This window comes from Bombus bifarius, unplaced genomic scaffold (assembly GCF_011952205.1).
Source record: "Bombus bifarius isolate JDL3187 unplaced genomic scaffold, Bbif_JDL3187 scf7180000010271, whole genome shotgun sequence".
NCBI lineage: Eukaryota > Metazoa > Arthropoda > Insecta > Hymenoptera > Apidae > Bombus > Bombus bifarius.
Genome location: NW_022885586.1, coordinates 3,949,539 through 3,965,563, shown reverse-complemented (window position 1 = coordinate 3,965,563; position 16,025 = coordinate 3,949,539). Strand labels below are relative to the sequence as shown.

The 16,025-nt window shown below is 37.7% G+C and overlaps 1 protein-coding gene across 3 annotated transcripts in view; it reads right to left on the bottom strand.

Moving 5' to 3' along the window:
• Window positions 1-15,508, bottom strand: part of LOC117216319 (5-hydroxytryptamine receptor-like) — a 43,769-nt gene extending 28,261 nt beyond the window's left edge. Inside the window, exons 1-2 of one of the 3 annotated variants that reach the window (XM_033462934.1) lie at window positions 15,098-15,508; window positions 2,608-2,741 (exon numbers count right to left, since the gene is read on the bottom strand). In XM_033462934.1, the coding sequence (XP_033318825.1) occupies window positions 2,608-2,741; window positions 15,098-15,215 (252 nt within the window). In that variant the 5' untranslated portion in view covers window positions 15,216-15,508. Of the gene's footprint in view, window positions 1-2,607; window positions 2,742-2,933; window positions 3,096-15,097 lie in introns of those variants that run through there. The other 2 variants (XM_033462938.1, XM_033462937.1) reach the window with 2 other exon arrangements.
• Window positions 15,509-16,025: the final 517 nt, after the last annotated feature.

Below are 16,025 nucleotides of genomic sequence, written 5' to 3'. Positions count from 1 at the left end.
GTAACATGCAGAACGCGTTACGCAGACGTTGCAGATACATTCGCAACTCTTTGCAGAGACGTGCGCTTGGATACTCTGCTCGCAGAACGCTCGAATTGGGAGACCCTCGGGTACGATGAAGTTCCGAAAAGAACATAAAACGAAGACTCCGGAGCTCCTATGTGGTGTGAATTCATTGAAATCGGAGCGCAGTATTATTCTGTTCTCGTGGAAATATGTCGACAACAGCAGAGCTACAAGAATATAATCTTCGTTCACTGATTTTTTCCTCTTATTCTAATCTATTCTAATCTTGACTTTGTTAATACAATAATTCTATTGATATTTTCGAAACTTTATTCCAGAAGCGACTAATCTCGCGGCTTTATAATTAATTGGATGATCGAATTCCTTAAATTGCTTCAGTGCTGCAGTTTAATTTAGATTAAATGTTCTGTAGTGAGCTCCTATAGTATGATGAGATGAGATTTTCAATTTGGCTTCTGAATCCCTGAAATATTCATTATCAAGTAATACCGATAGAAAGAACCAATTATTCTACTTTCCCAAGTTCCAAATCCCTGAAATGTTCGTTCCCTTGCTATTAACTTCCCTACATTTTTGCATTTCTAGATCCCATTATTCCCCACTTTTTATTATTCAATTCTTGGTTCTCTCTATATCCTTAAGAATCTTTAACTGTACTCTGTTCAACGAGCCGGGTCAGAGTGGAGGTAAATAAATGATTGGGACATTCATAAGTTTCAGATATTGTGTCACAAATCCGAGAAGTCAAAGTAAAGCTTTAACGACGACCCACGTAAATCCTCTCCAGCGAATAACTAGCTACGGAATGTTATTTTCCCATAAAAGTTATTTAAATACAGTACCGTGTTGACAGAAAGAATAATTAATTTTTTCATTTCTTAGATTCTTAAATTCCAGCAACATCGACCGAAAGAATCGATTTCCCTATTTTCTGGATTCATAGGTTTCGGAACAACAAGTTGCACGATGCAAGGATTTCGAAGCAACTTCAATCATATCACGCGAAATTCGGGACAATAGAAACGACGAGGCAACTATTCGAGACCGGTGTAAACGATTGTGTAAGTTGCCTGGTAATCGTCTTAACAACTTCAAAACGGTAATTAATTTTCATAGAACGACGGGCGTAACGAGTTTCTTACATAATGGGGAGTCCGTTTTAATTATACATCATCGTCTGCAAGTTGCAGGAGCTCTCGAGTCTTCTAAGATTTCGTAAATCCATTGGAATACATTAAACCGAAACAATCCTGCTGCTCCTCTGGAAGAGGAAACGAATGAAATTGAAATTGAATCTCGTTCACTGTTGAAAACAGTGCTAGTGAGTTCCGCGATTATTTTCTCAGAATGACGAATTTTCCCAAAACTTCCTATTAACTTGGTCCATTCTTCCATTTATTTTCTTATCCTTTTTTCAATTTCTCAATTAAAGTTAAACTGGTCTATTACCAGTGCACAAGATGAGTACTTCTTCGAGATGACGAGAGTTCGGCCAACTACTTGGTTAATTCTCTGTTAAATCATGGAATTTAATCCGGCGCAAATTGTATCGAACGGCTAAAGCCACTAACTGCAAACGATCTTCGATAGCTGGCTTTGAACGAATACCGTTCCGTCGTAAAACTTAGAGGCAAGAAACCTTATGATCGATCTACATTTGCTACGAAATTGCCTAGGAAAGTATGCGAATACTTGAAGAAACCTCTTATGAATATATATTATGTGTCTTATACGAAACAATTTAAAATTCTATTAGCGCTATAATGAAACACGATTATCATGATCATATTGGTCAAAGGAGCCAATTTGAAAATGTATATAGGGGTTAGAAATTGAGTTAGAGTTTATAATGCGGACAGTCTTGTCTTATTACGGTGATAATAAAATTTCATAATGTTTTATACTCGTATAATACATATGTTAAGAGTTCAAATATTTTTCCGAGCCACTGTACGTATTTGTAAAATGAATGCGTTAAATTACCCGTAGCTTGACAAGATACGCGGTAACCGAATTTTCGAATGAATTTCTGAAAAATTTTAGCCACCAGAGAAGAAATTAACGAGCCGAGTTGCCTCGTCCTTCTCCCTTTTCGGCGAAAAGCGTTCATCAACGTTGAAATTAAAATTAAATTCTACTCACCACACGAACGGTATAATACGAGAAATTTGGGATTTTTGGACTCATTCAGTTTGTCTTGCAATACGCTAAATTACCATGGAATTTAAAGATCGGTCGATTAAAATTTTCTTCTTTCATAATAACTTTGTTAGTTAATAATACAACAAATAAAACATTAAGCATCGTTCATAAATCGTTACCACGCGAGTTTTTTTTTTCGCGATGGAATTGTTTTCTATTATAAATATTACAGTTATAAATTATAAATAGACTGCGGATGTATTTTATGTATTTTTGGGAAATTTCGTGCTGCAAAAATACATATAATAAAAATATAACATCCTTTGCAATATTTAACTCGTTCACTCGTATTATATTTCTTCACTCGTATTTACGAAAATATGAGTTTACACATCCGCGGTTTACTTATGAACAGGTAAAAATTCAACAATTCGATACCTCGTAAACTGCTCCAAGGGGCATGACCAGGCAAGCGACCATAAGATCAGCGACAGCCAAACTGACGATCAAATAATTCGCCACTGACTGTAGATTTCGCTCGAGCAGGATCGCTGCTATCACGAACAGGTTCCCTGGAACAAAAATTTGTTTTAGAAAATCCCCCAAGTACTCCATCGCGTGAAGATCGAGCAAACATTCCCTAAAACAGCGACTTAAGCTTTCCGCATAATTACTCGTAGGAAACTCTAAATCGTATGCTTTCAAAACATTTCACAGTCTGTTTCATCAGCATTGAAATAGGTGACGTTATCAAGATCCCCTACCTACACGATTTTAGCGCGTGCTTTGAGGTGGTTCGCTGCAACTTTTAGGTTCACCGGGAGTCGCCGTTTTAATCATACATCCGGTTAGTTGCGCACGGTCCTCGGAACTCGCGTAAATAATTCATAAGCTGATTACCAAGGAACCCCGAAAAGCACGAAGCTGAACGATTCTCGTTTCATTTTCGATGAAAATTCCACATATTACTTTCTTCGGTTAATAATTCCGGATAAAAGATGGTCGCTGGTAGCAGATTTTCCGGATGCGTAAACTCTTCGAGTAGATTAATGTCGAAAGTAGTGGGGGTGGGGGAAATTTTTGATAAATAGATACACCGATAGATATGGTAATTATGCATAGTTTAACTTTGATTTGTTTAAGCGTTAAAAGATCGATTACAGTTCCAAGTAGGTGCAATAAAAATTGATCAACTTGGTGTGTTGTACTACCTTGTAGTTGAAATTCGATTCTCTGGTTTGAATAAAAATTGGGCGCAACATTTTTCAATTTTCTTTATAATTCAATTTTGAAATTTATAGCCTAACTATGTCGTGTGAAATTAGTGATGTGAATGAACTAAAAATATATCCAAATAATGTTACAAGTCAATTAAATTATTATTGAGTGGCAAATCTAAACTTCTACTTACGTATCATGAAACGAACTATTAAAGTTATTTATAAAATAACAATTATATTTTACCGTATCATAAATCTGGCCTAACGGAACTCTCCAACATTTTCCATGGATAATGATATGGCATCTTGCTCGCCCTACAGACAAAGTACCTAAAATTTGACAATTTTCAAGCTAAATTCCTAGTCAACGTCATCAATCTTCGTTATCCTTTGAATTTCACTTCCACTAGCGAGTAGTGGTTACACTCGTGCTAATTATCCGCAGTCAGTGGCGAAGGTATTGCAGGTAGCATCCATTTGTCAGCAAACGGTGGACGTTGAAGCAGAGGCAACTAGCTTGTTACATTCTGTAATTAGTCTTTCGACGCTGTCGTCGCTTTGAAGGCTTAGCAAACGTTTTGACAATCGTATAATCAGTTTATTCGTTGGCCAGGTAGCGAGCCTTTAAACGAAACAGACACGCCAGCACCATCGTTTTGCGAAAACGATTTGCCAAACGCGTCCAGTTTCGGCCTGTCTTCCTATTAACGTGACGGTTTTTGAAAAATTAATTTACAACGTTGGACGACGCGTGTCGATCTCTGTCAGAGCGAACGTACAACGAGCAATTGACGTAAACTCGCAGCGGAATAAATAACACGCGCTCTCTGCGAAACGTTTATTCGATACAAAACGCACACGTCTGGAATATTTTGCAGGAAAATTCGTAAATTTATCTATCGTTTGCCAAACCGAGAAGAATCGAGAGATCGGACATTGTCCCATAAAACGATGAATTTGAAACGGCACGTTCTTCCAAACTTCACGCCTCATCGATCTTCCATTCTTCTCTCGAATCACGTGCCACGAGGATATTCACGCGCGCGCGAATATGGTTAGATATTTGTTCCGTATTTATAATTACATCGCGGATATATCTATGCATTTCTAGGAAATTTGGAAACGCAACATTGCAGAGAACGCGCGTAACGTGAAAAAATATAGAAAATATCAACAGTATCTAGTATTTTTCATAATACAATTGGTACATAACACAATTTTTTACCAACGTTCTACTTTTTCGATCATGTTTTCGAACATATGAATTCGCAAAAAATCCAGAAGACTCTTTATAATTCATCGAAGTTCGACTCAATTATCGCTGCAGAGTAGATTGGTTTCTACGCTTTCCACGGAGTTTGAATCAATGTTGAAATTAACAGTTTCCCGTGTTATAGGCATCATGGTTTGCGTTACACGGTTTTCACTCCATTTCGACCACTCGTGCTTGTTAATAACGGCGCGAGTAGTTTTCACGTCCTAACGCAATAATTTTCCACGGTAATTTGCACGTTTGAATCCTTTTTACGATGGCCGATCTTTTTTCACGTTGGTGGGCGGGTATAAAGTAAACCGACGTTTATATCACGAGAATCGTCGATTTGTAACACGTGTACACCGGAAAAGTCGCGTTGAATCCGCGGATCAGAGGGAACGTAGTTTCACTGCACACGCTGTCTTTTTCTTTTTTTCGCCCTCCCACATTTTTCTCTCGCCGATTTCGCGAACTAAATTGTTCGAGCGACAGAAAATCGAGCCTCGAAGCCGTCACAAGCACTTTACTGCACCGTAAACTCCAGACTCCGCGTAAAGCGTTTAATACGAATAAATGAACGGTGCTTGGCGAGGAGCATTTTCAAATTAGCGGTCGCGTTCCGGTCGTTTGCCCTGAAGATGGTGTTAAACTTATCCTTCGTTTCGTGGATATAGTACAGTGCGCGTCAGAATTTTAGTCGAATTCGACTGATGAGAGACTATTTTCTTTCTTATTTTAAACCGTAGCGCGATCGTAAGCTGGGTAGTAAAGTCGGTAAAAGGTCGCAAGCTTCGGGGAAAGATCGTGCGAGGATTGCAGCATCGACGAGAAATTCGTTTAAGGGCTCAAGCTAGAGATCGTTGGAAGATCGTACGATCAAAGTCAAAGTCTCTTGGAGATTTTAAGTCGGTACTTTATTCTTCTTTAAGGTTACGAATTCGATAGAAAAAAAGTAAAAATAAAAAAAGAATAGGTTGAGAGCTTGGCGTAGTTAGTAAACGCGAACTCCTTTCAGAATCCATCGAAGATCATCCAATGAATATTACAATTTCTGGAATATTAGCTTTCGTGCTTGAGAAATCTTAGGCACATAATACTTTTTTGTTTAATATTAAAAAACATTAATTTTTATCGTATATTAAGGAATAAAAGTATTCATTTACATCATCTGTTAAGAAACATTTATATGTTTATAGTTTACTTTATCCTCGTTTGTAGTTCTACGTCGAGCTGAACTCGACATCGATCATTCATTTTGCCTTTAGAATATGAAATAAAGTGTTTCTACCTAACCCCAATCTATATAGACACGTTATCGGTCATGGAAATGTATAAATAACGCGAAATAATTATGAACAGCCCTCTGAATAATTGCAGTTGATCAATTTCGTTTCTAGAAAACTCACATAATCATATTTCGATTCAAAACTCTATCAATAGCATGTACCAATTCGTTGCGTAATTCCAAATGAAAGAAGAACAGATAATTCTAGTGTTAAAGTGATTTTCAAATATTAATTCACGTTTGCGAGCAAAAAAATCACCTCCGCTCAATAGAATTTCACGCTTTCACCGTTTCATTCTTAAAACTAGTCGTTTGAAAGAGGTCTCCTCGCAATCACGAATTCATTCTTGATCTCATTGCTCTCCAACCTCTACGTCTTACTAAATAAACCAGGGAAATACACTTTCCATCTTTTATCCCGCATTCATTCATTCGTAACGACGCTTCTCTTCGCTTCGTACAGCTCTTTTCTGTAACAAGGAATTCGTGACGGTATCCAACGTTCGTTAGAAGCATTGAACCGTGGTCGTTAATCGCAGTACAACGTTTTATTATAAATGAATAGACGACACACCGCTTTCACTCGAGAATACAAGATGCGTGACGCGAAAGCTCAACATGCACACAGGCTTAAGCGGGATGTTCGTGTTTCTGCTTTCAAGGCGAACTGTACGAACGCAGGTGGAATACGTAAGCCGGTACCACCTGTGGTCGAGAGCCATTCTTCTTAAATTATTCAATTTCTCTCCCACGGGATACGCGGCTGCACGCATCAACGTTTTCGATCCACGCGGTTGCTATTGCGAAATAATTCTTTTCTCTTCACGATACGTCGCTGTTGCACTTTACGGCTACTTTCACCAACCTCTTACAGTACGTGCTGTTTCCCCCCTCCCCTCCTCCTCCATCATTCTATTACTATGAGGCACGAAATAAAATTGCGCCAGGATCAGCGAAGAGAAAACCTCAACGTTCCAGATGGTAATCGTAAAACAGTGGAAAGAACGTTCGAGAAATCGCGCGGTCGAAGTGATGGTAGGGGATGAAACTGGGATGAAAGCTGACTAAAGAAATGGCAAATGGTGATTGTCTGGAGGAAATTCGAGTTTTATCTTCTCCTGTTCGATGCACGAGTCAAAAGTCATTCAAATTCAGGTGGAATAAGAGCGGCATGTCTAACGTTATATACGAGAACGGCGATTCAATCCATTCAAAGAACATTTCATTCTAGAGAACAACTTATCGATTATAATCATTATTTTTTGAGTAATCATTCTGGTAATTGTTCCGAGGGAATATTCCTTAGAACAGTAGAGCAACAAGCGAATCGTGCAATTGAAATGATCATGGAATAAAGAAGATGAAAGTCGAACTTGTCCCAAAAGAATGGTAAATGTCGATGGGTTGAGAAAAATTTGACTTTTATTCTCTGCTTTTGAATGGATGGAGTTGAAAGTCATTTAAATTTAGACGAAGAGCAGTAAGTATATTTTAATGGACCCAGAGAGCGAAATGAAAATAGCTGTCAATTACCATAGGCGTAGTTATTCGCTAGCAATACGATGAAGTATTGAGTAGCCAACTCAATATTTATTGGGCAATAACGCGGAGCTTATGGACATCGAGTAACCAGTATAGCTCTAGATCAACGATTTAAGCACTTTGATAGACGATTACTCACGTGTAAAGATTGACGTAATAGTCGGGCTGAAATAAAAACTGACACGATTTTCCGTTGTTACGCGATCCAGCTGATATTCGACTGATTAGTCGACGATTAATTTTTATTCTCGTAATCATCGTAAGTGGTCGAAACGAGCCGCGCATCAACGATAAACATCTCGGTGCGTTAGAGTTTCGTTGGACTCGCTCAGAAACGATTGATATTATTCAGCAATAGGTTCTGGTACAGCCTTTAGCGTCTAAGAATTTTTACAAAACAATAATGGCTGTCTGAAATAATCGTTTATCAATTAAAAACAATCGTCATTTTTTCACAGTCTCAACCGCCTCTGTCTTAAATGGTCTCCCAAAATAATAAGAGCAATTTAGACATTTTCCATTGTGCGACATTTAATCACAATGCGCAATAACTAATATTATGGTTTGATAAGTGTTATTTGAAAGCCAATAATCACACGTCATGTGACAACATGTGAAAATTGTGACATAATTACGCGAAGCGTTTTGGTCGTTGCCAAGCGTCCGTAAAATTACTCTAATTTCGACACAGATATGGATACCTGGGCAATGTTCAACGGGCCGTTAGTTAGGCAGCGAACTGTACTAATAACAGAATTTACAGTCAGACAACTCCGAGAAAGGAGGAGAAGCCTCGGTCTACGTATGAATATGTATGCCGGTCAAACACTGACATCGTCCCCCTCAGGCGCTGGTCACTGCTAATCGAAGTACTTTTCTACCCAAGCTTAATCGCATTTGATGTTTCTGACACACTGCACGAGCTCTCCGAATTAGCTCAGATAGGAACTTCGTCCTCAAACTTCGTCTTTGCGATTCGATTCAATTGGTACGCGATCATTAGCAATGCAAGCATTACCGTCACCGGTTGTAAATAACGAAACTTCACCAACCAAGTTTTCGAACATAAACGAACTGTAAGTTGGTTTTGATAATTTGATGAGCCTGGTGAAATTCGAATAAATCACTGCCAACCTTGAACGAGATAGTTTGCAAACTGTGATAGTATATTTTGTTTGTCCGTCAAATTTTTCGCTTTTAAAAAGGAAGAATAGAATAGCGACACTGAGATGTAAATACTCTTTTGTTTAATCATTGTCGAAATTAATTTCAATGACATTTTTCAGCGAATAAATCAACAAATGTTTCTTTATGCACCGCTTGTTTCGTTAAGAGTATTAATATATGAATTAATCTTGAATACGGTAGTTTTCAACCGTGATACCGTTTTGTTCGCCATTCAAATTTTCCGCTTTCATAAAAGGCAAATATAATATCGACACTGAAATGTAAATATGTTTTCGTTTAGTCATTGTCGATTTTAATATCAAAGAAAATTTCCACCGAATAAATCAACAAATACTTCTTTACACGCAGCTTATTTCGTTAAAGGTATTAACGTATGAATTAATCTTGAATAAGGTGGTTTTCAAACGTGATACCATTCTGTCTGCTCTTTAATAAACTGTCCATTCATCTAAAGCAAAAAATATAAAATCAATACGGAAGCATAAATACGTTTTCGTTGAATAATCGTCGATTTTAGCTCGAACGAAATATTTCAGCGAGCAAAATTAACAAATATTTCTTTAAACGTAGCTTGTCTGATTAAAAGTATTAATGCACGAATTAATCTTGAATTGGAACCGTCTCCAATTATGATACTGTTGCTCGTTAAATTTGTTCAATATTTCTACAAATACAACAATCGTGTACGTACTTATATAAAGAGAAAAATCTACATGGAAGAATAAATATTTTTTTCGTTGAATCGTTAATTTTCGCGGAACAAAATCAACGAATAATTCTTTAAACGAGGTTTGCCTGATTAACGGTATTAACACCTGAGTGAAGATTTTTCATACAAGAATCAACGAGCATTTTCGTCACGAATCAGCGATACATTTTGCTAAAGTGAATATCCAGGACGCAGAGTAACGGCGTGCGCGATGTGCGTTCGAGCGTTAGCCGGCACTACGAGCCGGAAACTTACTGTCATATTTATTTCCGGCTCCGTGGAACGTTCACTGGCGCGTTCCAACTTTCCAACCCCGAACACGCTAGTCAGATTGAAGTAGCTGAATTCTCGCTGTTCTTGCCGACGGTTCTCGAACAATCCCTCTCCCCTCCGGTTTGAATAAACGTTCCAGAAAAAGATCTTCCACTTCTCGGCAAATGCTTCCTGCTCGAGAATGTCGAATTCTTTCTGAGACAACTCATTGATTTCATGTAACTTTTTCTTTAGTTCTAAAGAAGTTGCGGTCGACCGACGAACGTCCAACACGTTGTTCTTTCTAATTAAACTACTTCGTGGTTGCATTCAACTAGCCACAACTCATATTTCCAAAGAAACTTTTCTTATTCTTCCCCCGTTAGTTTCCCCCGGGTTTTCGCCATATCCTACACGATCCTCTTTCGTTTCGTCCACTGTCCCTCTCCTTCTTCGCTACTGTTATCCTTCGGACCGAGTTAAATTATGTTAAAATATATAGAATACGATGTTGGTCAAGAACTTCTTCTTGCTCGTGGAAATTGATGAGAAAGGTAGATCTGTTTCGATGAGAATGGAAGCATTTAGTATTAGGGGTAGAGTAATGAATAATGGAACGCGTTTTGAATTAATGGACAATACGGTATGGTAAGAAAAAAAGTTTTATACAAGAACTATTGGAGACAATAGAAAAAAATTATAATCAGATTTAATTGGTATTTTAAGTATATCCATAATATTAAAAAACATTTTGAATTTTGCGATGAGATATAGGCGTTTGTATGATTAAATAAAAATTTATCATTTTGAAACGATATCTATCGAATTAAGAATCCTGATAATACGTGAAGAATATTTTATGCTTGAGTAGATTAAATTCTTATTTAAAGTACTATATTAAATGAAAGTATTTTATTTAATAATTTTATCTAAATATTCTGAATTTTAAATGAAAAATCTAAATATTCTAATTTAATCCACTATTCCAAAAAGCTGCACAAAAAGACGCTGCAGGAAAACGGAAGGATTAAGAAGGAACAATAAGTACAATTCCAAGTAATAGCCTGCAGTGGTTAAAAGAGATAAAATAATCCCTGAAAGTTCCAGCCAGTATTATTGAAGATTAACAAAATAAAATATTCTACTTATAATTGGTAGCCATAGTCCCAAAAATATAAAGATTACAAACATCTTAAGATATAAACTATCCTAGAGAATATCGCCAAAACTAACAAATGGATAACGAAAGTAATTATAGAAGAAGTAGATAAAGGAGAAGAAAAATGTAATAAAATACGAAAGCTTCAAATCCAAAGGAGGCTCGACACTAAAATGAAGGAGACGATAGTAAAACAATCCTGTCAACTTCCACGACTCGAATAAGAGTTACGCAGATGGTTCATCGAATCATCATCAAACGAAACGAAACTACCAGTAACATTCGTGAATCATCAAGATACCGGATACAGGCTCGAATCCTTCAGTATAGAATGATATTACGCGAAGGGATGGCAAAGTAGTACAGAGGAGGCATAAAGGTTTACGAACCTTTTCTATACAGCTTAAATAGGCCATTCACCATCCTGGACGAGTAAACTACCTTCTTTCTATTTGGTCATCGTAGACGTATAAAGGAGACGCGGTCGATATAGACAGCGTCTCTTCTCGCTATCCTTGACGTGAAAAAGACATCCTACCTTTCCAAAGAACATCCTCTCTCTCTCTCTCTATATATATATACGTATTAAAGAAAAATCGTGATTTTGCCTATATCGGTGTCTGACTCGGCGAAATCGAATCTGCCGTTTGAAAGCAGCAAAAATTCTACGATTTGCGGGAGGATTAAAGAAGCAGGACGAGCTTTTATTGACACGTACGATAAGCTACGTTGCGATCCGCCCAACTAAAACGTTAATGTCATTTCTTTGCTATTATGGCCGAAAGAACATTTCGCCCTTTGAAACGACTCCACGAATTAGAGGAAACCAGCGAGCCGTGCTCCAATTGAATTCGCCGATTGAAAGTAGAAAAATTCTACTTTGTGGCAGACAAAGCCCGGCGATGAAATTTTTAGGTTCCTCTGGTGTTTCCACGGTAATGAGGACAAAAATTGGGCGATTCATCGATCGTCGGCTCGTGTTTCAATTACGTGCCCTACGTTCAACATTTGATTAATGACAATCTACTAATGGCGAGGGGAATTCGCTAACGAAATTAATTAATCGGAACTAGTAGATAACTTCGTGCACGTTAGTAACGCCGATGCTCGCTTTAGATTTAGGTGAAGCAATCATCATTGCCGATGCCCCCGCGATCGTTACTGTACGAAATTGGCAATTATCCAACGAACTAGATATCCTGTAGCTTTTATGTAAAAAAGTCTACGCCAAAAGCGGACGTTCCTTATTTGCAATTCAGCAGTAGTATCTCACTTATGAAAATTAACTAATTAAAATTAATGAAAATTTAAAACGCTTTGTACAATGTTCGTAATACGTTCGTAAAGAGTTTTTTTTCACACAGCTGCTCGATTTACATGATGAACTGGAAACTGCGTAAATCCGTAAGTGTTCGCAATGTCCAGCCAATAATTAAATTTCCATAGTATTGACCCCGACGTTCGAATTCGAAGGTGCAAGACTGACTCACAGATTGGAAAAAGGTTGTTTCGAATCGCATTAAAGATGGGCGAAGCAGAGAGACAGAATGAAAGTGAATTTTAAAACAACTCGATCAATTTGACCACTGAATTGCTCAGTGGTTCAGTTTTTCTCAATATTTGGCCAATTTTGATAATGCCATTTCGGCGCAATACAATTCTATCTATTATCTTCTATCTATCTATTTTCTTCTTTTCTCGATCAAGAGCAGAAAGGCTATCAGAAAATTACCGATGTCAGCAAAAAACGTAATTAACAATCCTTCCAAGATGGCCCGAATCCCGTTAGCCATTCTCAGAAATGGCACATCCCAAGGAGAGGCTGTCTTAAATTTTGCAAATTCTATTCGTCTTCGAAGCAGCCAGAAATTAAGTAATCTGCATCGCATCTCCAGTTTATGAAGCGAACTGTTCCTGTGTCGCAAAAGAAGGGTCTGATATCTAAATCCCTATATAATCGTTATCTCCCTATATAATCGTTATAACTTAGTTTCTTCGACTCTCTAAATTATTTAAGATCATATCGTTTATTTTTCTAGAAGGACGATCATCTTGAATTTATAACGGCGGATGGGATAAAGGTTATCTCTTAATGGCAATCGTTGACTCGATATTGATTAATCCATTGGACGCTAAAATTTTATCATAAGATGATCTTGAGGAACTGGAAATTGATGCCCCTGGGGCGATTTTGCTATTCTCGATTGTTGTTTCATCTTGACACATAGAATATCCCTGACCTTACTTGTGCCACGATTTTAGTACCACGGTGAAGAAATGACAAGATATTTATTGTCCTTTTTTAAAGGTTTGTTTTAAGGTACTTTAATATATAATAATTTAATACATAATAATTATTAAATATGATCCCACTGAATATATTGATTAATATTAAATATTTTTAATATATTCTTCCACTAAATATTTCCTAACTTCCATGTCGTACATTTTCAGGCACGTTTCTAACTTTTCCAATATAACCGCTTAACCAGTCTAATTCCACAGCAGCTAATGAAACTCCAACATCTCTTTAACACGTACAATACATTCGTAAAATATATCTACGAGTGTTCGAATACTTTCGTAAGCTTGTACATACTGTACATATAACTCAAGTATCCATTTAAAAATGGAATTAATGTTTCTGCAAATATGTTAGAGACCATCGTATGCACAGGTCTATGGAGAGGAATAATAGATTCTTATTGGCACTTTTTTCAGAGACATTAAACACGCGTTCGCTATGCCGAACGAAGGTCTCATGAAATTCTAATCGAACCATTAACTCTGAGGCGCCTGATAGCTCTCCTAGCTCATTTCGTCGCCGTCGAAACGGATATTTCCTCTCCGTGCGCTACTTTCCAAGTCTTTCGACCGATTCTATCCGCGTAGATGCGTGCGTGGATGCGTCACACGGTTACCCTCGTCATTCCCGATAATACATTACGCGGCGCGGAAACGTGTCAGCTTTAGATTAATCTCCCATTGTACTTGTGTGGTGCACCGTTCACGCCGTCCGCGAAACTACACGTTAACAACAGACACCATTACATCGACCAACAGAGAGACAGAGCTTGCACGTGCAGGCTGCTTGTACAGTAAGCGGAAGGAGAACGATTAATTGATTAGACACCGACAACCAGATTCGAAGTTTCCACTCACTCGTGTATATGTTGAGCCGTTTTTGTAAAATTGATGTCCCATTTCGTCGATTTGCATCCGATAATCAAACGCACTCGAACGCCCCTGCTTTGGCAATTTAAATTAATCGAAAGGTTAATTTTGCCAGTTCTCTGTCTGGTGAAAGGGAATTCAAAAACAATTAACACGCTGACTGTCAACATAACCGACGATAATACATTTTTTTTAGAATGATTAAAATACGATAAATTTCATGGATTGAAAGATGTTTAACAGTATGAGTGACTTGGATAGCATTGTCAGACAGAATTACGCAAAATACAATATATCCTGCAAAATTTCAACTGTGTGATACAGTACGTTTAAATCTGTTGCGGATGCCAGAAATATATAAAATTCACGTGGCAGTCAATGGAGTTAATGCATTTGACATTTCCATAGTATCAATTGAGATACTACAAAGGTACTACCAAATGATATCAGATTTACTACGCTTAGACCCAATTAACACGTAAATGCCATAAATATAGGGTGAGTCAATAATCGGTATAATTTTGTAGCCGTTGTACCTACTTTGAAATACTATAAATATACAATAGTTTCCAATCTTCTGGTAATAATTACAAACTAAACAAAATAAGTGGAGTAATAATACCACTAATACACTGTTCGACAAAAAAATTGCAACACCTTGATGCGATTTCGTATATAAAATGTTGCTACGTTTTTGGTGAGCAGCGTAAATTGAATTGAATTCGGTATAAAAACTTTCCCTATTTACACGTATACTCGTTTCTATATATAACACTTACGAAGTTTCTCTCAATCTCCAGCAACTCCAAAAACCATTTCCTTCTACCGAACGTACTTTCCAAAATATTCGCAGCGATAGATTAATATCGAACACCCGAGCGAACTGGACCATCAGATCGTCAATAAGTTGCCCCGTCTATGCTCGATACTTTTTAATGTGTCACCCTGCACACACACACACACACACACACACGTACACACCTACTTCGAGACTCGTCCTGCGTTCAACAGCTTTTACTTTTCCAGTTGGAAGTTCGCCAATAAATGAGGCCACGAAACAAATAAAACTTTCCCCGATCATTTTTAACAACTTATCAAATTTCTTGGTCGAAGCGTCGAATCCAAGAGTAGAAGCAGAACTTACCAATAATGGTGACGGATATTAGGAGACCAAGGACCATAGTCGTGAGGATGATCGAGGCATCGGTGAACGCCAACCCGTCGGTGGACGAATTCGCAGTCTGGTTTACGTGTTCCTCCATGACGTACGAGATATAATCCTCTCAGTTCCAGCAGGCTCTTCAATGTATGTCGGTTATCATCTCCTTAAATAGCGTACCATGGTCCACCGGTACGAGGAGATCCGCGAGATATGAATCTTCTATTCAAGGCGATCTTGGCCAGTCGACTTCTTCGAGTTCGCCAAGTTAGTGTCTGTTTGTTGAAATTGTAATACGAATGTCGTCGGCTAATATCCTCATTCGTCGCGCAGAATTTTCACCGTTATCCATTTTTCGCGGACAATGGTCACAATTTTGCCCAACGACTTAAAGTCTTTTCCTTCGAGTCGGAGGTGAGCTCTGCAACAGAGAAAGAAATGAATTTTAATTGGTAGAATTGGTGTATCAATTTGAAAAACAGATGGAAGAAGATTGAAGAGGTTTTACTATGGTTTACAGGAATAAATTGTGTAAGCCAGCTGAGAATCGATCAAAATCAAATCGCTTTTTCAAACGTGCTACAAAACCATCAATTAGTATCTGCAGTAATAAAATTTTACACCTATGAATATGGAAGCTGTACCTTTCTTTCGCTTCTAACTAATACAATTTAAATATTGGAAATGCAGAGAATTTCATGTCAGTGAATTTTTTACATAAGCGTTGGCATTTGTAATAAAAAAGCAGAATATTCTAGAAAAGTCTCGTACTTCTTTCTCATAAGCCCTATAGTTTCTCGTGTATTAAGCTGCACGTTATTCTAAATTCACTCGGTTCGCTGTCGCTTCACACGAATCTTTCACAATCGCTCAGAATTACGCTACTACAAATTTCTTTCCGCTCACTGAATAT